We start from the raw sequence: 26,921 nt of genomic DNA on the forward strand, positions 1-26,921 counted from the left end.
GAGTGATGTGTCCTATACAAACAAAATAAAAATAAAATGAATAAATGAAATTTAACTAAAAATAAAATAAAAAATATATCACAAATGTAATTAATAAAATTAGAATTACATTTTAATTATATAAATAAACAAATAAATAAAATTATAATTAAAATTTAAAAAATAAAATAAAAATAAACAAAAAAGAACCTGGCAACTTTCAGGTATTAGGTCCGTGTACATCAGCTCTCCAGAAACTTGAAAAAAGCTTGAGTGGTGTGTAACAAACAACCAAAACAAATAAAATAGAATAATAAACAAAAATAAATATAAAATAAAAAATATAAAAAAGTAATATATTTAATATACAATTGAATTAAAATGTATAATACAATTACAATTATATAAATAAATAAAATGATATTAGAAAATATAATTAAAATAAATAAATGAATATAATAAATATATAACAAATTGAAATAAAATAAAAATAAACAAAACAGAACCAGGCAACTTTCAGTTATCAGGTCTGTGCATGTCAGCGCTCCAGCAATGCATTAAAAAAAAAAAAAAAAAAGCTTGAGTGGCATGTCCAAAACAAACAAGGTTCCATGCGCTCGCCTCCGGAACTCTTCAACAGCCCTCCAAGATGGTCCTCCAAACCTCTCATCCAATCACATCTTCATCTTCCGAGCCTCTCGTCCAATGGCGAGGCGTCACGCTGCCCAACGCGCCTCTCGGTGCCGCCGGGACGGTCGCACGAGGACGCCGACTCAGCACTCCACGCGCCTTCAAAAAGCGGCAGCGCGACCACATCGGCGTCAAAACGAGAGCGATGGGGAGATTGCTGGCCATCGAGACGAGCGCGATGGGGAGATTGCTGGCCGTCGTCTTGGCGCTGCTCGTCTGCCGCTCGCCCGCGCTCTGCGCCCGGCCTTCAGGTGAGGCGAAAGTCGCCACTAATTCTTTGTCACCAAAAAGGCAAGCTTTGCTTCCTTGAGATATGAGTGCCTTGACTTGAGAGTTTTTCAAGATATGAGCTTCACTTGACCAATTTTTGTCCTGACCAAGGTTATTTTAGATAACTAAAATAAATGAAAAAATATTTAACTAAAATTCGAAAAACAATTTTGTTAACAAAAGAAAATAAGAATGAAAATGCTTTTTAAAAAACGAAAACTCACTGAAACTATATTTGATGTTTACAAAACTAACTAAAATTAACTATAATTACAGCAAAAAACGTCCTTTGTTTTCATCTTTGGTAATGAATTGAATGCATGAGCCTATGAGGATGATTTGAAACGTGATTTGAAGTCCATTTATTTTGATATGAACCGCCGTAATAAGGACGTTTGAAAGCGTGTCACACAGAAGTGACGTCATCTTGCAGCAGCCAATAGAAAAGCACCAAAAGATGACATCGCTCCCATACTGTTTTTTTTTATATTGCGCACAAGTAATACACATAAAAAACTAAAACTAATACTGAAACTAACTAAAACTAAAACTAAGCATTTATCAAATAAACTAATAACTAACAACCCCCCCCAAAAAACTAATTAAAACTACATTAAAAAACACAACTCAAATCGAAGTCAAAACTAACTCAAATGAAAAAATTCAAAAACTATAACAACCCCGGTCCTGACATACAAACAAACAAACAAAAAAATTGAGATCCAAAAGTGTGATTCAGGCACCCGCCACTAGTTGGTGCCAGCACACTTGACAACATCCGACCACCATCAAGTGAAAGATTGATGGAGCAGCTGCCTCATCTGTTTCCCAAACGAAGTCACGTGACGCTGGCAAAGTGAGCCATGATTGGTCGCCACCTGAGCACATGTGATGTCATTTACAGCCGACAGCAAAACGAGCGGAAAAAATAAGGATGTTATCACATTCATTCTAAACCAAATATTCACTTCTTACTGCTGAAAACGGATCAATCAAGTCATCAATTCAAGGAAATTGAAACTTCATGTTAGTTGCATTTGAAGAAAATGAATTTCTCAGATTCAATTTGACATGCTGTGGGGGTGGAGTCGATTCAAATTCATGCACTAAATTGTGAAATTGTGAATTTTGCTCAGCCCAAGTTCATTTTTTTTCCCTTCAAAGCGAGCGCCCACATGCACTTGTCAGTCTTTTTTTTCTTTCCTTTTATTCAATACTTTCCATTTGAAGGCTTGTGGAAATATTGCGGTTGTCATGGAGACGAGCCATTTTCACGACACTGCTGTTGTTGTTGCGGTTTAGAGTATCAGCTGGACTCGACGATGACACCGTGCGAGGCGGCGAGGGACCGTCAACCCGACCGCCGGCCGCAATGCACTCACGACGGACGATTCAGGTATATTCGCCGGATGGATGGCCGCTCGTCAGTTGTTTTCAAATGTTAAAATTGAAGATATAATCCACATTTTTTCATCGAAACGTATGCAAAACGGAGTCAGATGATGCACAGATAAACACAAAGTAAAAGTCAGCTGATGAGTCTTCTTCTTCACCTGAAGACTTGCGTCCATTTCTCCGCCATGCTTATGAGGCGCTCCCCCTAGTGGCCCGCCAAGTCATTGCTCAATACGTCATGAACAATGGAGCCGTTCTAGTGGCTGACTGAATATTAACTGCAAATATTGCAATACTTGCATAGGCGTATCAATAATCTAGAGACAAAGTATGACGATTTATCACGATATCGATATAATCGTCGCACTCCTAAATGACACGTTGGCTATTCCAAAATGCAAACGATGTCGCTTTCAGAACAGCCTGCTAGCTTCATGCAAACATGAATGTGGCATTCACATGCTAACGTTAGCATCGCAATTTTACAACCATTCAAGTGAGCAACATTTAATCACATCCCAATTTTTTTTTAATCCTCTGCAAACCAAGTTAATGTTTATATACGCAAAGTGTGATACAAATAAAATTTGATTTGATTTACAAAAAATGACAAATTACAGCAACGTACTGAGCCCGTAGCAGAGGAAGAATTCTATTCTCCTTTATTAAGGTTTGCATCATACTGCCTCCATGTGGCCAAGGCGGGCAGCACAATCAGATGAAATCATAAAGCATAAAAAGTTTTACAATTTACATTCATTTTAATGATCTTCTTCCTCTCGTGTGTGCGTGTAGGCCCGTGCAGTGCAGTGGGCAGGGCCAGGAGTGTTGGTGCGTTGACGCCGACGGACAGGAAGTGGGCGGAAGTCGCAGCAATGGATCCATTCCGCAGTGTAAGACTGAAGGTCACGTGACCGGCAAGCCAGCCAATAAAAACGCAGGCTGAAAGTTGTTGCACGTGCGTTTGTCCGCTTGGTCATCAGGTGCGTCGCCGTGCCAACTGCAGTCGTCACTGCGTTGCTCGCCGTCGGGTCACTTCCTGCCGGTGCAGTGCGACTCCAGCAGGGGGCAGTGTTGGTGCGTGGACCGAGACGGCATGGAGCTGTACGGGACCAGGCAGACGGGCACGCCGCGCCAATGTACGCACACACATACACGCACACACTCGTCGCCATGCAGACGCTGTCACCTTTGACCCCCTGCGACAGGTCCCGGCAGCTGCTCGACACTCTCTCGTCGCCTCCTTCACGGCGCCGTCTCGTCTTCGTGGTCTTCGCCGCCGCAGTGCTCCGACGACGGCGACTTCCTTCCCGTCCAGTGTCGCCTCGTCAACGTGACGGACGGGCGAGAACTGGACCTGCTGCACGCCTTCAACACGTAACCACACGCACACGTGCGTCAGGCGCACGCAAACATGCAAATCACACGCGTGTCTTTTGTCTGTTTTTTTTCCTCGCCGTCGTTTTGCGGCAGATTCCCCGACGCCTTTTCCACATTCCGATCATTCCGCGAGGTCTTCCCGCTGGTTTCCGCCTACTGCTTCTGCACCGACAGCAGGGGGCGCGAGATGGCTGACACGGGTAACCCCGCCCCCTCCCATGATGATGATGATGATGATGAAGATGGCGAAGTTTGTTGACGTGTTTCGGCGCAGGTGTGGAGCTGCTGACATCCGACGCGTACGACTCGGCCTTCTCCGGCATCGGCGTCGCTCGCTCGTTCGCCGAGTCGACGGTCTTCAAAGTTCTTCGCAGGAGGACGCTGGGAGTTCGCCTCGCCGTCGGCGGACGATTCCGATGTGAGTTACACCCATTTTACACCGCCTGCGGAACGGACGTGATGCGTTTTCCGTACGGCATCCGCACGGAGTGCAATTGACCTCGCCGCATCCGTTCCGCATCCCCACCGCAGCTGGTGTGAATTGACACGCAGACTCGAATGCGTTCTATTCTTACGTTGTCCGTACGGAAGACGCACCGCGTCCGTTCCGCAGTCAGTGTGAATTGGGCGTTCGACTGAGACGACGATCCAGTTTATCAGATGTTGCTGTCATTTGAAACTCTTTTGTGATCAGATGCTCGACTGTCCAAATAAAGTTTAGTTTGGGCCAAATAAACCCAATGGAAGAAATAAACGGCCGAATGAACTCAGGTGAACCCGCACTCGAGTGTTCAGATCAATTGGCCGTGTTGCGCAACTGTACAAAAACACGTTGGACTCAGCCAGTCGTCTTCTTTTTATGGGGATATTGTCTCATTGTTTGGATCCAAAGCGGTGGGGCACAAATCATAAATGACTTCATGAATTTGTGTCTGCTGCTCATGTCCGTGTTTCACCGTTGATCGGTCGCTCAACCGTTTGATCCCGCCTCCGGCAGGTCCTTCGGCGTGCGAAGACGAGCGGAGGGCGGCGGCCGCCACCTCCGGCGTCTTTGCGCCGTCCTGCCGGGATGACGGCTCCTTCGCCTCCAAGCAGTGCCAGCAGGGGGGGCAGTGTTGGTGCGTGGACTCCACGGGGGCGGAGCTGGCGGGGACGCGGCAGCGTGGAGACTTCCTGGTTTGTGGTGAGTGCCTCAACAGTAAGCGGGACCGCGATCTTCGGACCCAAGTACACCAACCAAAATTTTGGGACATACGCTTGCATCCAAACGAACGTTGCATGTTAGCAAACAATGGTAGCATGCTAGCTTCATCCAACAAGGATTCCTCTTGTCGTTTTTGCGTGTCAAGGTGGCGTTGCGTCAGATGACTGCGCGTCGCTTCGCCGCGCGTCGCTGTCTCGCTTGTTCTCGGGCCCTCTGGAAGCTGGTCTTCCCGCCTCCTCACCGGCAGACCACTCAGCGTTCTGTCAAGCCCTCCTGCGACCCATCGAGGCTCTCCTCCCAGTGGAGGAGGATCCCCTGTCCTTCCTGTCCGTCATGGTGGACGTCCTGCACGGGCTCTTCCCCTCCGTGGGCGGGGCTTCAGAGGCTCTGGCCAGCTCGCCTCCGCGGCGTCTGCAGGAGTTACTGTTTGGCGGGAAGTTCCTGAACAACGCCGCCAACTTCAACTTCAGCGGCGCGGTGGGAACGCGGGCCGGCGTATGGGTGGATGGCGCCGCCCGCCCCCGACATCAGAAACGGGTCCTCGCCATCAGCCGCGCCCTGGAGGACCGGGACTTCCTAGCAGGCGTCCGACTCACCCTGATGAGCGTACCGGGATCCGCCTCCTTGCATCAGGTGTGCGCATGATATCGCAACCAAACACAAGAATATCCAATGCTAATTGTAATGCTAATGCTAAAACTGACACACGTTATCCACAAAACAACAGTGGCGATTTCAAGCATTTTAACTCATCTTTCAAGGCAAACAGAATATTGTGTGCTTTTACTACATCTGCAATGTGGGTACCACATAAAAGATCGCATTCCATTCTTTCTTTAGAAAAAAAAAGTATGTTTTTGCCTTATTCCGTTCTTTTGTTTCGGCTTAATGTGACGTCATCCTTGAAAATGTTCTATTTCATCAGATTCGTCATGTTTCTTTGTAATTCTATACACCTTGAACCCATTGAAAAGCGATACAATGCTGCCATCTGCTGGTCATAGTTAGTGGGTGTTTTTGTTTTCTCAACCCATTGACCAGGCAGCACTGAATTTTCTGTTCCCTTCCCATTGATTAAAAAAACAAAACAAAAAACATAGTTGACGTCACTGAACGTTTATGGTCGTATACATCGTGATTTTACTCAACGTTGTTAAACGTTTTTGACGGTCAAAGAGTTGAATTTGAAATTCCAAATGCTAATGTCAATGCTGCTATTACATGCTAATTCCTTTGCCAATGCTAATCTTAATGCCAACGGTACTGTTAACGTGAGATGCTAAATCATGCTAGATTCAAGATTCAAAGTGTTTTGGGAAATTGCAAAGTTGAAACAAAGCAGAAGTGCTAGCGTAGCACACGTTTGGGCTGAGCTACACCGTTGGAGAGGATGAGGCTAACGACGTAAACAACTGGCTCATCTGTCGAGACTCGAGAATGATAGCAAAATAGTCATCCAAATGCTAATCCTAATGCTAAAATGTCATACTAATGTTGCAAGTCTGCCTCCATCTTTGTGTGCTTGCCGTCTTCTTCCAGGTGTTGACAACCGTCCTCCGCTCCTGCGCCGCCGCCGCCCCTGGCAGTGGAGACGACGCGGCGTCCATCTTCGTTCCTCGCTGCGCGCCCGACGGGTCCTTCCGGGAAGTTCAGTGTCAGGGCGGGGAGTGCTGGTGCGTGACCCCGTGTGGCCTGGAGGTCGCGGGGACACGATCGCGCGGCGGCGGCGGCGTCCGCCTTCGGTGTCCGTCGCTCTGCGAGAGCGAGAGGGCGGCGGCCCTGCGCGTGAGAGACAAGATGGCGGCGGGGGCTGACGTTTACGTTCCAGCCTGCTCGTCGGACGGACGCTTCCTGCCGCTGCAGTGCGGACCTTCCGGATGCTTCTGTGTGGACCAGCAGGGGGCGCCCACCACTACGCCCTCGCCGGGCGGCGTCCTTGCCTGTAACTTGCTTGTTCTTCTCTGTCTCCTCCGTTTTCCTCCCACTTCTTCTTCTCCCTTCGCACGCTCCTCATCTTCTTCCTCTTCTTGCAGCCCTTCCCGCCTCATCCTCTTCTTCTTCTTCTTTTTTCTTCTTCTCCTTTTCCCTACCTTACATTTCTTCTTGTTGTCTTTCAGGTGCAAACATGAGCCCTCAGAATACTGGCGCCTCCTCAGGTCAGGGGGGAAAAAAAAAAAAAATATATATATATATATGTAATATTGGAAAATATTGTTGACTTGCTGCCCTACGAATGCGCAGGCAAGTGCTTGCGGGCGCTACAGGAAGTGGAGACCTTCCGACAGGAAGTGAGCAACGTGGCGGCTCTCTCCAACTCCTCCCACATCCCCGCGGGATACGCGTTCCTATTGGCCGAAGGTGTGCGTCTGAGCCCGGAGGAGCTGCAGGTGGCCCAGTCGCAGGAGGCGCTGCGCGTGTCTGATTGGCTGCTGGGCCGTTCCAAAGCTGTGCTGCGATTGGCCGCCTACTCCAGTGAGTCCCGCCCACCTTCACTCGACAGAAGGCCTGATTGGCGTGTTCATCAAATCAAAAAAATTGTTGTTGACATATCAATGGGACCAGTGTGGGGTAGACGTGTATCAGTGGTAGAGTGGTCGTCTCGCAACCCTGAGCTTGCGGGTTCAATCCCAGGCCACTGTGAGCAGGTGGAAGTATCCTTGAGCAAGATGCTGAACCGCCAGTTGCTGGACAGATAAATGTCTTCCACAAGTCAAAGAGCGCTGATGAGTCTTCTTCGCCTGAAGACTTGCGTCCATTTCCCCGCCACTCTCATGAGGCGCTCCCCCTAGTGGCCCCTAGTGGGAAAACAAAATCTGCTTCTGGGCCAGCCACAGAAGCGTAATCTGCATGGTGGGATATATAATAATAATAATAATAATAATAATAATTATAAATAAATAAATAAGATGTGTGGATGGCGACCCCATGTGGACAGAAATAATACCTGCACCTCCCATTCATAAACGCATCGCTTGATGTGAAGTGTTTGTCCGAAACTGACCTCAAATATACACAAATAATATGGACTGCTTTTTTTTTTCTATATGTACACCAATAATTGGTCGCTACTTTGTGGGTTATGTCGACTGCAGGTGTGAACTGGAATGTAACCGCCACGATAAACGAGGCCATCAATAATTGTTGGTATTCTCGTTTGTTTTTCAGCCGTGCAGATGTTGCGACCTGCAGGACGTCTCGATTATCAGCCGTTCAGTCCAGAATGTGCCGACGATGGCGAATGGCGGCCCACGCAGTGTTACCACACCACAGGTCTCTTTCACACGCACACTCACACGCTCGCAAACGCACGATCACACCACGCGTGTGTGTGTGTTCAGGTCAGTGTTGGTGTGTTGATGAAGATGGCGAGTATGTTCCTGAAACTCTCAGCAGTCGTTCACGCCCACTGCCCAAATGTAAGATAACTGTCACACGAGCGTTCTCAAACACACACAAACTTACACTAAAGTGGGAAAAAAAATGCGTGTGTGTGTGTGGGTGTGTGTGTGGTGCAGGTCTCACACGCTGTCAGAGGGCTCAGAGTCACTTGCTGCTCTCTGGTTGGATGAAAGCCTCTGACGTCACTGCCAATGCTTCAGGGTACTGCCCACAGTGTGACAAGGTAAGCGTGCACACCACTGACCTGTATATATGACTGGATAGCCGATAGCCCATAAGCGCAAGCCGATAAAGTCACAGGGCGGCCATCTTGCTCCTTCCACCTCGTGAGCAGACTACTGTATAAACTATACGCTATACGTACACGTGAGACATATACAGCTCGTAGGCAGCTAATATAAGGCCGGAGGCGGGGTTTGTAACGGGGTGGTCAATATTTTTTATCAAAAAAAATTAAAGAATTACACTTATAATTCTTTAATACAATTTTTTTTTTCAAATTTCCACCTGTAAATATCATTAAGCATTTCTACATGTATTTAAGTCAAGTTGTAAAGAGCAAAGGAAGAACGTCATTGTTTGCATCAACCATTCAGAGTATTATCTTCAGCGATTTTTTTTTAAGTGCTTTGCTTTCCATTTCTTTGATGTTTCTAATCACTGGTTCTGATGAAAACCAATCTGAACAGCAAAACGAGAAAATTTATATTCACATTCTTACTGATGAACTCTGCATTTAGAGCTTCTCCCACACTTATTTTATACTTATTGGTACAACCGTGCGCCACACACATTGGTATTTTCCTTACAAAGGAAGAAAATGTTGTGAAAAGTAAGCAACGGAAGTCAATGATGTGTTCAACTCATTGTAGGTCAGATAGGTGTGGCAACGCAAGATGGCCGCCGCAGACTTCACTTCTCACGACAGCATGAGCAGCCGTTTATTTTTACGCTGTATCAGCCTGCGAATCCACCGTCTGACCGTAGTCTTTTTGAAGCTTTGAGCTGAGACAGCATGGTAATGTTTTGATTTAATCTTCTTAAAGGGACACTTTACTTATTGATCCATTTTTAGCAGCAAAAAGTTGCTACTTTTTCAATAATTAATTTGGTGACGTGATTATTTTTTTATGTACATTTAATAACTTTTAAACCGATGTTAAAATGAATCGAACGCCGGCATGTTTGTTACACGTGACTAAATAACCCGGATGTTTACGTCACTAGTGTGTAAACGCTACACTATGGAAGCACTATGCAACGCAGCCGTGCATCTAGCGTCAAACCCGGAAGGATTAAACCTTATCGCTTCGAGCCAACACGACAAAATAACACTACCGAAGGAAAGTCTGCCTTGGATGTGAAAGTTGTGGCGCCAGATGGTCTTTTCGGGCACAAAATAAACTTTGACGAACGAGTGAATCAGGCGGGGGGTGAGTGGTGCTCGTGCGGGAGCTGCAGGAATGGACAATCCGCTAATGAATGTGTGCTGTCTGGAAATGAAAGAACTCGAGGATCGGTTCCTTGCGGACAATCTCAACTGCATCCTGGAACATCAGACATTCAACATGGCAATACTAAATAGACATTCTCAGGATAGCTTTGGTTGCGATGAAAGATGTGAAGAAGAAAAGTCTTGGAGGAGCAAATATCCAACAGGTAAAGTGACACACAGTACGAGCAATGCAAAACGTGTGGAACTGACGAAATATTTCAGGAAAAAGAAAAAATAGTAAAATTAAATGTATCGTCGTTACAGCACCCAACCTCCCCTAGCTGTTTTTTTTTTCTTTTTTGCGTAGCGTCCCACTGCGGTCAGGCCAGCCGCCACTCGAAAAGACGAAGTCAAGCCAGCCGCCCCAACGATTGTTAATACTGTGCATTACGGTAACGTGCCGACGTGCCCCTGCGTTGGCCACCTTCAAATGAATTATGAAATAAAACAGTCCGTGCAGTATAATAACCAATGCCCCCCCCACCCCCGAAACATGCCTACCTTTCGCTTTACATTTGCTTCGCTTCTCCGAGATCTTTCAGTGGCCGTAGTAAGACCTCGATTTGTGCCGGCTGTTGTGAGAGTGAAGGCTCCGTGTTGCTAGCAGTTGCGGCTCCTCCATCGGCTTGATTATTTCCCACGTCTGGTTCTTTAAAGATACTCGGTACTGCGTTGGGCTTTAGTATTAGGCGTGTGGCGTACCCCATCTCAAATTGTAACATATATTCGAAGTCCTCATGCCTGAAATGTTCGCTGCGCGCACGCCTGCTTGTCCTTCGGGAGGTTGACAGCACTTAGCAAACAAACCATTGTCTACTCAAGTAGCTTTTTTTTTTTTTTTTTTTTTTTTTTGGGGGGGGGGGGGGGGGGTCTCGCGGGTTTTTCCTTGCCGACGCCTTGCAAAATTTTGCAATACAGTAAGGCATAACTGACGTTTGTGTCTTCCTCGTTGTTATGTCTGCGTGAACTACTGTTCCCCAAGCGAGTATACACACTAGTGACGTCACCACTCGGGGGCGTTGCAACACGGAAGTACTTCTATGTTGAAAAAAGTTAAATAAATCAATATAGGAGTGTATTCTTCAGCTCTTATGCATGTTTCGTAGCTATACTAACTATTTACTGCCAATCAAGCCATACATGTAAAATTAAAGGAGCCTTCCTTTAACTCAAGAACTATGGTTCAACGCACGCATTCGGGTTCGCTAGCATCATGTTTACAACGGCAGACTTGAATGACGTAAGCGCGCTTCTCTCACAAAGCAGAGATCTGTAAAAGTTCTGGAGTATGTGTGCGCATGTTCATGTGATGAGCGCAGGACTTCTATACTATATGTAAGTCCGTGGATGAGCGGCGCTCGCTGGAACAGCTTTTGATGATTAAAAACATGCATTGTCAAGCGTACCGGAACGCTGATAGTACGTTCTTTGCACGTTGAGAAGTACCTGAACGCTCAAGTAAGATTTTTAGAAGCGCCGGAGCTCCGTACCGGTGCGTCCCAGCCCACTTAAAACACTGTATATGGGATGGCGAGAAACATTTTTTGGGAGGAGCAATATGGCGGCCTGGCGACTTTTTTCAAAAATCTTGGCCTATAGGCTATCCAGTCATATATATAGATCAGTGATACACACACTCGAAGGAATGACTGCCAATGCGTATTGGCCCGTGTGACAGGAAGTGTTTTTTTTTTTGTGTGTGATTGCGTTCAGGACGGTCGCTTCTCCGTGCTGCAGACAGAGGGCGCCACAGGCTGGTGTGTCCACCCAGTGAGCGGGATCAGCCTGCGGGAGGCCACCCGAGGCCCTGACGGACAGCTCACGTGTACGCATGCGCACACATGCAGCGATGCCCTGACACGTTTGATTTGTTGTGTGACCGCGTTTGCGACTCAATCACTCAAATCAACTTTGACAATTGAAATGCTTGGAAATCTGTTCCCGACTAGTACGTTGAAGCATGTTGACGTTGTTGCGTTCAGGTCCCAGTTGGTGTGAGCTTCAGGCTCTCCTGCAGTGTCGCCCCGACGGCTCCTTCGTCCCTCTTCAGTGTGACGTCACTTCCTGTTGGTGCGTGTCTGACAACGGGCAGGAGGTGGCGGGAACCCGGGAGCTGAAAGTGACAGGACGCACGCCATTTTGTGACCGTAAGCGCTCGCTTGGGAAGTCATTAGCTAAGGTGCTAGCGTGCGGTTAGCATTTTTACTCAATCAAACGTGTAAACGAATTTGCTATGTATATTAAATCTTTACAATTGATTATAAGGCATAAAGTATAAATTATATATAGTATTTTGAAGAAATTACCTCTTGTATTTCGTTGAATATCCTCATTTCATTTTGTAATGTCATTTATATATATATATATATATATATATATATATATATATATATATATATATATATATATATATATATATATATATATATATATATATATATATATATTAGGGGTGTGAATTGCCTAGTACCTGACGATTCGATTCGTATCACGATTCACAGGTCACAATTCGATTCGATACCGATTAATCCCGATACGAATTTATAAGTCGATTGTTGCGATTTTTTTCATTCAAATTTAGAAAATACTAATCAGTAAGCTTGTAGAGTGTAATATTTATATGAAAATTTATTATTTATTTATCTGAAATTTCAGTCTTATAGTGGTTGTAATCTGTTTCATGTTTGAACAGCATTAAAATAAAATATTAAGGCTTAATGTTTCGTTCATATAACATTCTTCCATGCTCAAGGTGTGAATCCTAAAAAAAAAATCCCCCCAAAAAAATCGATTCTGCCGATTATTGAATCGATTCGAGAATCGCGCGATGTAGTATCGTGATATATCGCCGAATCGATTTTTTTAACACCCCTAATATATATATATATATATATATATATATATATATTTTTTTTTTGTGCATGTAATTTACAATTAATTGTATGTGTGCGTTGTATGTTTGATTTTTATGTAATTTTAATACTGTTCGTTCTGTATTGAAAAATGTTTGATTGATGCCAAGCTTGTATGTCTTACAGCAAATTAAAAAGCAAAAAAAAACATATTAAAAAAAGAGCATGTTGTGTCCGCCCGCCAGGTCCTGCCGGTTGTCCCGCCGCCGCTGTCGCCCACGGCAGCGTCGTGTGCTGCCCCACACAAGATGGCCGCCAAAGGTGCGATGTCGTGTGTCGCCGCGGTTACCGCAACTCGCTTCACGTCCGCAACTTCACGTGCGACACGATCGGTCGCCGTTGGGAGGGTGACCTTCGACCTCTGCCAGGAGCCTGCCAGAGTATAACTTTTGAAACTGATAACATTTTTCATAATTTTTCCTCATGTACTCATTTGTGTATGCGCGTATGTGTGTAGTGATTGTGCCCGCTCAGCGCGTGCAGTCGTCTCATATTTGGTCGTTGGCGGCGCCGTGTCGGAACCCGCAAGCGATACGCTCACAGCTTCTACGCGACGTGACCAGCAGGGGGCTCTGCTCAGCTCAGGTCAGGTCAAATCACGCACGCGCGCAAATATGAAATGAAAAACGCAGCAAATAACGGCACGTTTGCGTATGTAGCTCCCGGCGTCGGGATGCAGCGTGTCCGTGTGCGACGACGACGACGACTCTTGGTTGCGTGTGTATTGTGACGGCGACGAAATGTGGTGCGTGACGGTCACCTGGACCGTCTTCATGGCTGACCTCCCGACCTCTGACCTGCCCGCCCTTCCCGACGTGGGTGAGTCAACGCGAGTCATGAGCAGTCTTATTAGATTTGGAATTTTCGTTTTCAGTTAGTTTTGATTTAATGTTGAGTTTTGTTTTTTGAAATGGAGTTCGTTTTCAGAGTGGTTCTGTTAGTTTTTAGTAGTTTTAGTTAATAAATGCTTTGTTTTAGTTTAGTTTGAGTTAGTTTCACTATTAGTTTAAGTTTTTTTTTCAAATGTGTATGACTTGTTTACAATATTTAAAAAAAAAACAGCATGGGAGCGACGTCATCTGAAGGTGCTTTTCTATTGGCTGTTGCTAGATCACTTCTGTTAATATCAAAATAAATTGACTTCAAATCACATTTCCAATTATCCCCAAAGACATTAAATTACTAAAAACTAAAATGAAGGACATTTTTTGCTATAATTAGAGTTTTAGTTAGTTTTGTAAACATAAAATGTAGTTTTAGTTTGTATCTTTTAAAAAGCATTTTCGTTTTTATTTTATTTCATTAACGAAATAGTTTTTTGAATTTTGGTTTTTTCGTTAGTTTTAGTCCACTAAAATAACCTTGGTTACGATTGATGTGATGTCATTTCCTGTGACGTCACGTGATATTTCCCGGTGCACTAGTGGCGTTGCTGAACGCGTCGCGTCACGTGGAGCGTCTGGAGCGTCTGCTGACTCGGCGCATCAACGCGACCTCAGCGCCTCAGTTGGTCTCCATGACGACGCCCCGAGTGGGCTGTTCCCACGGTTACCGACTGAGCGACGACGGCGAAGGCTGCAGTGAGTCATGTTTGTTTTGTAAATTGCAATAAAGTTCATTTAAAAAAAAAAAAAGGTCTGTTCATGACATCACGGTGGAACGCCGTCACAATCTGATGACATCATCTTTGCGCGCAGTCATTTGCCCAGCTGGCAGCTACTCCGCTGAGGGGGCGTGTCTTCTGTGTCCCGAGGGAACCTATCAGGACACGGAGGGGCGGGACTTGTGCAAGCGATGTCCCAGAGGCTCCTCCTCCTCTCCCGGATCCTTCTCCCTCAATCAATGTGAGCTGTCAATCATTTGGTTGACCGACGACGCGGACTCACTGTGCGTGTGGCGTGCGTAGGTGTGACAGACTGTGAGAGGCGTGGCCTTCGCTGCTCTGAGGTCGGCCACTTCCTGCCGGCTCAGTCTGACTTCCTGTCTGGCAAGTGGAGCTGCTTTAACAGCGAGGGGGCGGAGCTTGCCTGGACCCGGACTGACACGCCCCTCACTGATGACGAATGCTCAGGTAAGTGACAAACAAACAAAAGTCAGCCAATCACAGACAAGCTTGAATTTGTGTGGGTGTGTTTGTGCACGTAGTCCTCAGCAGGTTTCAGGCTGTCCCCAGGTCAGAGGTCATCTTTGGAGCTCAAGACACACAAGTCCTGCGGCAGGTGACCTCTGACCTCAGAACATGTGTCCAAGGTAAGACACGCACACGCACAGTTTGTACAAATTGTGTGTGTAATTATATATATTCATATATAATAATATTTTATAATATATTAAAGAATAATTAAAATAATATATTACTTATTATATTATATATATTTTATATTATTTATTAAAATATACATTTATTACATTTTTATAATATGTAATAAACCATTCTATTACATATATTATATAATATATGAAATATTAAGTAATTCAAATATATTATTTATTAAAATATAACTTTATTATAGTTTTATAATAGATAACAAACCATTATATTATTCATATTCATATATAATAGTATTTTATTATATATTAAATAATAATTGAAATAATATATTTATTAAAATGTTATAAATGTATTATATTCTTATTACGATATAAATATAATAAACCATTATAATAATATTCATATGATATAATAAATGTATTCTTGTGTCATGTTTGTTCCTCAGCATGTGCAGTGGACCCATCCTGCCACCATGTGGCGCTGTCCAGCGGCCAGTGCCAATTGTACAGCACACACACTCTCAACACGCACTGCAACACTTCTGACCAGGTACGCGCACACACGCACGCACGCACCCCAAACAAACAAACAAACAGTGACCGTGTGGATGCGCGTGCGTGCAGGTGAAAGGGTTTCTGGGTAACAGTCAGGCCGAGCTCTTTGATTGGTTGAGGTGCTTTGTGAGGGTGAGGGGCGGAGCCGCCGACGGGCCGGTCATCAGGAAGATTGGTGAGTAACCGTGGCAACCAGCAACCTGCGTACGTGCGTGCGCGCACGTTAAGACGTTCAGGTGTGTTTCAGGGGCGGAGTCTACTTCCGACTTCACGAGGTCGTCAATGGTGAAGGCGGAGTCGGGCGTCTTCCAGACGACGGTCTTCGCCGACGCGTCGCTGGCCGACGCCCATCGCTTCTGCGAGATGAGCTGTCGCCGTGACGACTGTTGCCGCGGCTTCATCCTCAACCGCATCAGCATCAACGGTGTGTGCGTGTGCTTGCGTCATATTGCCACGGCGACGTGACTTTTGGGCTGAGCCTTCTATCTGTCCGTCTGTCCCACCCCACTCAGGTTCCGTGCTGTGCGGTTGGCTGAGGGCGCCGCCCGTCTTGATGTGCGGCCAGCGGGACTGGGACATGATTACGGCCAATTGCATTTGTGGGGCGGGGCTTGTATACAACAAGCAGCAGCGCAGCTTCCTCTTTGACTTTGGGGGACAAGAATTTTGCATCGGTAAGAATGTTTGGAAAAAGTGTTAATGAAAAATGAAAAAAATGGCCGACACCTGAAAAATGTGGCAAATTGTTGTCAACAGCAGAGTCAGCACTTCCCGCCTCCAAGACGGACGAGCAGGCATCCATCGTAGACTTCCAGGCCGTCTACCTGAGCAGCGGTAGAGCGCCACGTCGTCCTTAAGACCGGGCAGCAGGCAATGTGACGTCACGTCATGTGACCTTTCTTGTCTTTTCGCAGACCAATCGGATGCTACTTCCTGTGCAGTCGACCGGGACGTGACTCCGCCTCTTAACGGTTTGTACCTTCGGTGTGTGTGTGTGTGTATATAAAACGCACTGACTGAATATATGAGTGCATACATGCAAGCCATTGAAGGCACAGGCCGGCCATCTTGCTCCTCCCACCTCGCGAGCAGAGTACTGCATCAACTATACGCTATACGTACAGATGCGACATATACAGCTCGGAGGCAGTTAGTAGAAGGCCGGAGGCGGGGTCAGGGGTTTGTGTTGGGGTGCTCACTATTTTTTTTTGAAAGTAAAAAAACAACAACAAACAAACAAACAAAAAAATTCTTATATTAGATTTGAAACAGGAAGTGACCCAATTTCAACAGGAAGTGACCCGGAAGTGGACTAAAATCAACAGGACGTGATCTGACTTCAACAGGAAGTTACCTGTATCAACAGGAAGTGACCCAATATCAACAGGAAGTAACCCAATTTCAACAGGAAGTGGCCTAAAATCAACCGAAAGTGACCTAACTTCAACAGGAAGTTAGTTACCTGTATCAACAGGAAGTAACCCAATACCAACAGGAAGTGACCCAATTTCAACAGGAAGTGACCTGATTTCAACAGAGTGACTATTACTCCACTGTTTACTTGATTCCTCAATTTTACTCCATTGCTTATTCAATTTGTCACTCCTTACACTATTGCTACTCGATTCTACACTTCTTACTTCATTGCTTACTTAATTCTTCTCACTTTACTCCATTGCTTATTCTATTACTTGCTCCTTCTTCATTGCTTATTGAGTTCTTCCCTGGTTTCTTGTTTCTTGCAAATTTATTTGTATTTTTGTGTTATTTTTCTTCCTTCAACTGCTTCTACATTTCTGTATGAATTCAAACCATTCCAATTTTAGTATGTTCAGCTCATTCCTGGTCATTTTATATCATTCTAGGTCATTCAATATTGTTCCACATCATTCAATATTATTATTAATAATAATAATTACCATTCCTAATCATTCCACAGGTTTTCGTTCAACCTTACAACCTTCACACGCAATTTCTCCAGAAATTGCATTTTCTAACTTATACATGTATTTAAGGCAAATTGTAAAACATCTGAAGTCCTCTTGTTTATGTTTAATACATTTAAAACACCATAAATCATGCTAATTCTACTAAGTAATGTCTCACATGTTCTCCAATTTGGATCATGTAGATGTATCAGATGGTATGGTGAGAAACGTTTCTTGGGAGGAGCAATATGGCCGCCTCGCTACCTCAAAAGTCTTGGGCTATCCAGTCATATACTATATATAGATGAGCGGTCTAACGTGTGTGCGCGCGTGCAGACTCGGTGCAACGTAAGTTCACGAGGGTGACCGACGATGACGTGGTGGTGGCGGATACGCAGACGTCTCGTCCCGTCTTGTCCTTCCTGCTCAACAAGAAGATCTTCACTTCCCAGAATGCTTTGCGGTGGTGTCTCTCACGTGCGTGCTCGCTCACACTCGCCCATGCACACGCACGCACGAACCAACCAACGTGGCGCTGTGGCGTTAGGTTGCGACGGCGAGGCCGACTGTGCGGTGGCCGAGCTCAACGACGACGACGACGACGACGATTTCTTCTGCTGCTTCCTGTTTGCCGACAGTCGCGTGTGCGGCGCCTACGACACGCCGCTCAGGCGCCCCTGTCGCCTCCTGCTGGACAGGAGGCCAAAGAACGTCTTCAGCAAAAATGGTACGCATGCACGCATGTCATACGTCATGTGGCGTCGCCACCAGGGTTATTATTAGTTTGGGAATTTTTCATTTGAGTTCATTTTGAGTTTTGTTTTTAAATTTAATTAGTTTTCAAGGTGGTTCTGTTAATTTTATTAGTTTTAGTTATTTAATTTATAAATGATTAGTTTTTGTTTAGTTTTAGTATTAGTTTTAGGTTTGTTTGTTTTTTAATTCTTTAAAATGTGTATGACGGGTGCAATATTTAAAAAAACACCATAGAAGCGATGTCGTCTTTTGGTGCTTTTCTATTGGCTGCTGCGAGATGATGTCACGTCTGTGTGGCACACTTTCAAACGTAATTTTTCTGCTTAATATCCAAATAAATCAACTTCAAATCACATTTATTTTGTTGAAATTGATTTTGAATTGTAGTTTTTCGTGAACTCACATAACCTCGCTCACCACATGACATGCGCGTGTGCGTGCAGTGGACGTGTCGGGCCCGGTGAAGAGCTTCTACCAACGAGTTCCCTTCAAGAAGATGATCTCTTACTCCGTGCGCAATCGAGTTCACGTGGAGGCCAACGCAACGCTGCCTGAAGGGTAACACGCACACACGTACACACGTGCGCGCACAAGTGTAGTTGACATGTGAGACGTGCGTGCGTGTTTGCAGGTTCACGGCTTGCGAGCGTCGTTGCGATGAGGATGCCTGTTGTCGCGGTTTTGGCTTCATCGCCGACGACGGTAAAGCATGACACGTGACACGTAAAACACTCGCAACACGAGACACTTGGAGGAAGACAGTGATCAACACGTGCAAAACTTAGGAGTGTGTCGATATATCGATATTTTGCGATAAATGGCGATACTTTGTCTCACGATAGATTATCGATACGCCTACGCAAGTATGGCGATATTTATAGTTCATATACAGCCACGATAACGGCTCCATTTTTCATGACTTATTGAGCAATTACTTGACGGGCCACTAGGGGGAGCGCCTCATAAGAGTGGCGGGGAAATGGACGCAAGTCTTCAGGCGAAGAAGAAGACTCATCAGCGCACGTTAACTTGTGGAAGACATTTATCTGTCCAGCAACAGTCGGTTCAGTATCTTGCTCAAGGATACTTCCACCTGGTTACAGTGGCCTGGGATCGAACCCGCATCCTCAGGGTTGCGAGACGACCACTCTACCACTGACGCACGCCTGCCCCACACTGGTCCCATTGAAATGTCAACAAGCATTTTTGGATTTGATGAACATGCCAATCAGGCTATCGAGTGCAGGTGGGCGGGACTCACTGGAGTTAGCGACCAATCGCAGCGCAGCTTTGGAGCGTCCCAGCAGCCAATCAGACACTGCGACCGGGCCACCAGCTCCTCGGGGGTCAGGCGCAGAGCTTCGGCCAATAGGAACGCGTATCCCGCGGGGATGTGGGAGGAGTTGGAGAGAGCCGCCACGTTGCTCACTTCCTGTCGGAAGGTCTCCACTTCCTGTAACGCCCGCGAGCAGGGTTAGACATTTATCTGTCCAGTTTTGCATACGTTTCGATGAAAAATGTGCATTATATCTTCAATTTTAACATCTTAAAAAATGTTTCATTTTTTGAAACACAATTTTTGAGGAATTTTAATATTTATTTAATTAGATTGAATGTTTAAGTGGTTTTATTTATTTGCTTTTGTAATGTTACACAAAAAATGGTGTCAGTTTATAAAATGAAACAATTGACTGACATGACAATCGTGTTGAAGAAAGACACAAATTTGTTTAAAAATAAATACACTAAAGTGTTCAGTGTGACGAAGACACCAGTTTGAATATTGTCTTTCAATGATGATACAAAAAAACAACAATTTTCTCCATGAAAAAACATCAGTTTATGTATGTCTTGAGTAGTTTTATCGTAAATGGCTTTATGACCTGACCAATATATCGATCGCGGCGGTATCGTCATATCGTGAGATCATCATCGTGAGCCTTGTATCGCATATCGCAATTGTATCGTGAGGTACGCAGAGGTTCCCACCCCAATGTGACTCAAGTGCCACACACACACACGTGACGTAGCGCACATGCTATGCCCATGACGCAAGTGACATGTGACATGTGCGTGCAGGTGTGCCGGGCGTGGCGTGCGTGATTCTGATCAGTCTGGGGATCCAAACGTGCGACGAAGACCAGCAGAGTTCTTGGACTGTGGCAGATTGTCGAGCAAGCGACGTCCGCACGTGGCCGCCGCCCTTCGGATGGTACCAAAAACCCGGTAAGGCGCGTGACACGCACACGCATGATGACACGCAGACAGCACGTGTGTAAAGCGCTGTGTGTGCGTGTGCGTTTTCAGTCAATCAGTGGACTTCATCTGCGGCCTTGTGCCCCGCCTTCAGTCTGCCACCTTTGCAAAGCAACGGTAAGGTCCTTTTTTTGACACTTCCTGCCCGGCTCCACCAATTTCCTGCCACAGCGGCTTTCAAAAAAAATCTGTCGACCAATCAGGTGACGGTGACGTCACAGCATGCATTTGAAAAGCGAGCGTTGCTTTTGGTGTGGAAGTTCCACAATAAAAAAAGTATATTAGGGATGTCATGATATCCAAACATCACGATACGATATCATGATATGAAAGCTCACAATATGATAATTATTGTGGGGAGGTTAGCAATATTTAAAAATGGTCACAATATTGTAAAAAATAAAAAAATAAAAAAATAAATAAATAATTAACTTGCACTAAAAAACTAGCCAACAGAGGGTGCTACAACTGCATAAATGCAATCAACCTGATCTTTTTAACAGATGTGTTGCATTTAACAGATTGTGAACATGACGACAACGATATTGTGGCAGTTTTAATATCACGATATTGCACTTATCGTTACATCCCTAAAGTATATATAATAAAATAAGTAAATATAATACATTTCATCCCAGTTATTATTTATTAATTAGGGTTTCAGTCTAGTCTAGTTTTAGTCCGGTGAAAAATGTGTGTTGACAAAATTATTTTTGCTTAGTTTTTGTTCACGAAATTAACATAAGTTGGAAGTGATTAAAGTTGCGTTGTTGTCGTCGTCGTCAGCGTCGACGGCCGAGTGGAGTCCGGTGCCCGAGCAGTCGCTTCTGCTGGACGCGTCGTGGCCTGCTTATGATGTCATCCATGTCAGCCGCGACATCGCCGGCGACCCCGTCCAGACCAGGGACTGGTGTCTCCACGGTAACCCGCACTCGCTCCCTGCTCACTTTTCATCGTCAACGCAGTCGACAGCCAATGACATTCGGGCTAAAAATCTTGATTTTATTATTATCATTATAATATAATTTTATTATTTATTTAATTTAGATGATTATTATTATTATTATTATTATTATATTTTTCAAATGTCTATTGATGATGGTCGGGGAATCCCAGCAGGTCCAGAAAGTCAAAAACCCCCAAACAGTTCGTCTTCAACTCAACAGGTGGCGACAAACTCGTTTACCTGCCAATTAGGAGAAGCAGCTGCGAGTTCATCTGTGGCCCACTTTTGATTCCCCAACCCCGATCGTCAACTCTGGTCTTGAAACGATGAATCGAATAACCCCGAATCCCGACTGATCGTAATTTGGAACTCTCAAGATGGCCATGTCGTGCGAGGTCACGTGACTTCCTTGTGCATCAACTTCTTGTTTCAGCCTGCCAGGAGGCGGAGTCTTGCGCCGCCGTGTCATTGGCCGAGCTGGAGTCGGCCACTCGATGCGTCCTTTACCCCGATTCGGCTGTGTGCGGGCTAAGCTCCGCCCCCAACTCAGAAAGCCCCGCCTCCTCCTGTCACCTCGTGATCCGAGAGCCCGCCCACCAAGTGTACCTGAGGAGAGGTCAGCCAATTGTAGCGCTTCCTTCTTCATTCATGTTTCATCATCATATGCATGTTCTCAGCTATTTGTTTTTTTTTCACATTTGCACTGGTACACATGCTTATTAACTCGTGTTGACGTCGTCGTCAGCGTGGTCGCCGTCGGCGACCAGCGTGGCCATCGCAGGTCACGGCACCCTGCGGGGCGCAGTAGTCGAAACAGCAATGGGCGGGGCCAGGAAGCGGGTGCTGCGCTTCCTGGGCGTTCCGTACGCCCGCCCGCCAATCGGGTCGCTGCGTTTCCAAGAGGCGCAGCCGGCGAACTGGACGGGGACGTGGGACGCCACTCGAGCGCGGTAAGTGCCACGCCCGGTGCCTGATGCTAAGCCAGCTAACGCACGCACGCGCATGCGTCCCTCCACAGGCCCGCCTGCGTCCAACCGGGCCGAGCGGACGGCGGCGAGGACTGCCTCTACCTCAACGTTTTCCGGCCCGTTGCCACGGTGACGACGCCCGCCGATACGCAAAAGTCAGGTCATGTGACGTGGGCTGAATTTGACCTTCCTGTGTATGTGTCAGAGGGGGCGTGTCCCGGTGCTGCTCTTCTTCGTCAACCCGCCGAGCGACGGCCTGGACGGCTCCGCCCTGGCGGCGCTGGGAAATTTGATGGTGGTGACGGCCGCCTACAGGACGGCTGCGCTCGGATTCCTCGCCACAGGTCGCGCACGCCAATCACGCACGCACAAATACTTACAGGCACCGGCGATAACTTGAAATCAGGCCGAGGATGGGTGATAACCACTGACCTGTATATATAACTGGATAACCGATAGCCCATACACACCCTTGCAAGCCATTGAAGTCACAGGGCAGCCATCTTGTTACTCCCACCTTACCAGCAGACTAGTGTATGAACTATACGCTACACGTACAAATGAGACATACAGCTCGTAGGCGGGGTGGGGGGTTTGTGTTGGGGTGCTCACTATTTTTAAACACATAAAAAACTGCTTTGAAGACCCCCTCTTAACGCTCATTTCCTTCCTCCTGTACTAAACATCATGAAGCATATCATTTCTACATGTATTTAAGGCAAGTTGTAAAATGTCTGAAGTCATCCAATTTATGTTTAATACATTTAGAACATGATAAATAATGCTGTCTCAAATGTTCTCCAATTTGGCACTGTAAATGTATCAGATGTTATGGCGAGAAATGTTTCTTGAGAGGAGCAATATGGCCGCCTCGCAGCTTCAGAAGTCTTGGCCTACCGGCTATCCAGTCCATATACAGGGAGTCGTCGAGTTAAGGCGCACGAGACTTAAGGCGTTTTGACTTGACAACAGTTACGCCTGGTCCGCCATTTTGGCCCCGTCCGCCATTTTGTCTGCTTGTCCGCCATTTTGGCCGCAGTGTTTTCCCCTCTAGCTAACTAGCTAGTGCTAGTTAGCGTTTGTGCACTTATGGAAGTATCTCTGGCTATTTCGCTCTCTTTTTTTCACATCATGGCCCCAAAGAAGAAGAAGGCGACATCTTCTATCAATGTTGGTCCAGCAAAAAGAAAAACAGTTACCATGGAAACCAAGCTAGACGTCATAAAAAGATTGCAAGGCAAAGACACCAACGAAGCCTTCAGTCGGACAGCATCTTATTTTTTCTATTTGAATGTATTTGAGATTTTTATGTCAATTATTTTTACGTAAATATTAACTTTAATGTGGCAATCGAAATTGGGGTTACATCGTTAGCGTAGGATCGTAACTCAAGGACTCCCTGTATTGAAATCAGCGAATGAGACACGCACGCACGTGAGTGACGCGTACGTTTGTCGCCCGTCAGAGCCGTCGGGCGCAGGCGGCAACTGGGGCACGTCGGACCAGGAGGCGGCGCTGAGCTGGGTCAACGCCCATATTTGGGCGCTGGGCGGAGACCGGAGCCGAGTGAGCGTGGGGGCGGAGCGCGGCGGCGCCGACATCGTCAGCCTGCTCCTGCTGCGCCGCCGCCAAGCGCCGCTTTTCCAGCGCATGATGCTCATGGTGAGTTCTGTTGGTTTTGATAAGTTTTAGTTATTTAAAAAATGCTTAGTTTTAGTTTGGTTAGTTTCAGTAGTAGTTTTTAAAAGAAATATGTATGACGTCATCTGAAGGTGCTATTCTATTGGCTGCTGCTAGATGACGTCACTTCTGTGTGACATACTTTCTAACGTCCTTATTCCAGTTAAAAGTTTCAAAATAAATCGACTTCAAATCACATTAAAAATCATCCCCAAAGGCTCATGCATTAAAATTAATTACCAAAGACGAAAACAAAGGACAATTTTGCTATCATTGTAGTTAGTTTTGTAAACATTAAATGTAGTTTGAGTTAGTTGTTTTTTTAAAAAGCATTTTCATTTTTATTTCGTGAACAAAACATGACATGAAACGTGCGTGTGCGTTTGCACGCAGGGCGGCTCGCTGTTCTCCCCGTCATCGTTCCAGACGCCGCCGTCCGCCAGGCGTCTGACGCTGCGCTTGGCCGCCGAGCTGGATTGCGCCACGGCGGACGACGACGACAACGGGCGCACGGCGGCGTGCCTCAGGGCGGCGCCCGTGCACGCGCTCAACGCCGCTCAGACCAAGGTAAGGAGGCGAGCGACGAAGCCCCGCCCACCTCGGCCTCCCTCCCTCACGCCGCTTTCCCGCGTTTGCAGTTGCTGGCCACCGGCGGGCCCTTCCGCTCGTGGGCGCCCACGCCACCGGACGCCGACGGGGCGCCGGCGACTCTGCGCCGAGTCGACCTCCTGCTGGGAACGTCGCAAGACGACGGAGTCATAGCCCGGATGCAAAGCGTCAAGGTCGGGAGGTCACGTGGCGTCAACGCATTTTCGGACGGGCGCACAAGATTGTTTTGTGTTTTCTTTTTGTCAGGACTTTGCGACGGCGGCGCTGCCCGGCGGCGGCAAGACGGCGTTTTACGAGGCGCTTAGCCGCTCGCTGGGCGGAGCCTCAGGGAGCTCGGTGCTGAAGGAGGCGGCCGCCTGGTTCTACTCGCTGGACCATAGCTCCGCCCCCGCCGGATACAACCTCTTCTCGCGCGCGCTCGACAACGCCACCAGGTCAGAAAGGTCAAACGGCAGCCGACAGACGGCAAAAGCACGCTGACGTTCCGTTTGCAAAAAACATCAACGTCGCTTTGGCCTTTACGGCCGTCGCACGCTCGCCACTCGCACATTCAGACACAAGTTGTCATCACATTTGAAAGTTTTGTGAAAAATGTGCAAATTCAACAATAAATCAGCAACTCACTTATGAACGATTTCATCATCAAATAATCATTTCCATTTCATTTCAAATAATCCAAATTTCAAATTTTAATCTCTCAACAGTAAATCTCATGTCATGGTCATGGTCATGGTCAGGTCATGTGACTTTGGGAAGCTGATTCGCGATTGGTCGTTTTCTGAGTAACTGATTATGATGCCATTTCTAGTTGTCCGAAAGAACAAACAAGATATTATCGGCAAGCAAACGTTTGCCGATTCGAAATGATGGAATTATGAATTTTGCAGGCCTTATTTTGAGGAGGAGATGAAAATGTGTGCGTTGCAGAGACCTGTTCATCTTCTGTCCCACCTTGCGGATGGCGAGCCACTACGCTCAGGGCGGAGCCAACGTCTTCCTGTACCACCAACCGACCGCCACTAGCAGGTGCTAAGCGCCGCCTACCCGCATCCGCCGGCCACTTCCTGTCCTGACCGGGGCCCACTTCCTGTTTGCAGGGCCGCCGACCCCTCGGTCCCGCCGGACGTGCAGTTGCTGTTCGGGGCTCCTCATCGGCCAGACACTCGGCGCCGTTACACCGCTGCCGAACGGCGCCTCTCGCTGGCCATCATCAGCTACGTGGCCAATTTCGTCAGGAGCGGGTGACAAAACAGGCTGACACATAAATCCCATGACCAAATCACCGACTGACTGTTTTTTTCCCCGCCTACCTGCCTAACTGACACCGGGTTTTTGTTTGTTTGTTTTTTGAGTAACAGGAGAATCGAGAAGAAGAAAATGGTCTCAATTACTGAAGCAGATTGCACTCACTTGAAAAAAAAACTTTTTCTGACTAATTTTTTTGGGGAGCTTTGTTTTTTTGAGTTTTTTTTCTGTTTTATTGAATATTTTCCCGTAATTTTGTCGTGTTTTTTTTTTTTTTTAATAATATTTTCCCATTTTTTCTGAATATTACACCCCCCCCTTGAACTTTGCTTTTTCTCCCCTCAGTGATCCGAACCCGCCGGCATCGTGGCCGGCTACCTCTCTGCCCCGCTGGCGTCCGGTCCTGTCCTCCGGAGCCCCGCCCACCTTCCTGGATCTAAGCCCCGCCCTCAGCCAGAAGCAAGGCCTGCGCGAGAGGAGCTGCTCGTTCTGGAACCGTCTGGCCAAGGCGCTGACGCCCAACGGTGGGTCGCATCGAGTCACGTCGCCCCCTCGTGCGGCGATCCGTCGCGCTCGGACCGCCTCTCTCAACCGCGACCTCCTTCTCTGCCCGCAGGCCAGCTGGGGGCGGAGTCTACGTTCGACCCCGAACTCCCGCTGGAAGCGCCCAACGGCCAATCGCAGAGCGGCAAAGACACCTACAGCTGAATGTGACGCGGTGTCATCGTCGTCGTCCGATCGCAATCTGGGGACCGCGTGATCATTTTTGATAATCAATTTTGTCTTCAATCAATGAATCAATCAATTGCCAAATAAAAAGTACAAATAGCAAGCTGATGCCAGTCGTCATTGTCACAAACACACACACATATTTAGAATAAGATTCAAGAGCATGCAATCAAAATAATGCAGACGACGTGCAAATGCCACAATCGGCACGGAAGAGACAAAACGGTGTTTTTATCGCTTTTGAGTACTCTCTC

At 46.6% G+C, this 26,921-nt stretch overlaps 1 protein-coding gene across 2 annotated transcripts; it reads left to right on the forward strand.

Moving 5' to 3' along the window:
* The first annotated feature begins 814 nt into the window (after nt 1-814).
* tg (thyroglobulin) lies at nt 815-26,770 on the forward strand. 2 transcript variants are annotated; one of them, XM_077528263.1, is made up of 49 exons: nt 815-920; nt 2,242-2,335; nt 3,130-3,227; nt 3,318-3,473; nt 3,543-3,711; nt 3,808-3,914; nt 3,989-4,132; nt 4,712-4,897; nt 5,064-5,551; nt 6,458-6,860; nt 7,036-7,074; nt 7,160-7,390; nt 8,084-8,188; nt 8,257-8,334; nt 8,434-8,540; nt 11,526-11,637; nt 11,795-11,959; nt 12,910-13,104; nt 13,182-13,309; nt 13,384-13,543; nt 14,149-14,304; nt 14,422-14,568; nt 14,631-14,795; nt 14,870-14,974; nt 15,442-15,545; nt 15,620-15,725; nt 15,798-15,974; nt 16,063-16,224; nt 16,307-16,384; nt 16,465-16,521; nt 17,815-17,955; nt 18,026-18,205; nt 18,678-18,792; nt 18,866-18,936; nt 20,314-20,460; nt 20,542-20,607; nt 21,277-21,411; nt 21,870-22,052; nt 22,182-22,386; nt 22,455-22,533; nt 22,610-22,748; nt 23,870-24,066; nt 24,478-24,651; nt 24,723-24,866; nt 24,940-25,127; nt 25,621-25,719; nt 25,791-25,934; nt 26,284-26,462; nt 26,555-26,770. In XM_077528263.1, the coding sequence occupies exons 1-49, from the start codon at nt 815-817 to the stop codon at nt 26,644-26,646; spliced, it is 7,206 nt and encodes a 2,401-aa protein (XP_077384389.1). In that variant the 3' UTR covers nt 26,647-26,770. The 2 variants fall into 2 exon arrangements, with proteins under 2 accessions (XP_077384389.1, XP_077384390.1); XM_077528264.1 differs by having other exon boundaries at nt 16,310-16,384.
* The last annotated feature ends 151 nt before the right edge of the window (nt 26,771-26,921 follow it).

The sequence above is a fragment of the Festucalex cinctus genome, chromosome 7 (assembly GCF_051991245.1).
Source record: "Festucalex cinctus isolate MCC-2025b chromosome 7, RoL_Fcin_1.0, whole genome shotgun sequence".
Lineage (NCBI taxonomy): Eukaryota > Metazoa > Chordata > Actinopteri > Syngnathiformes > Syngnathidae > Festucalex > Festucalex cinctus.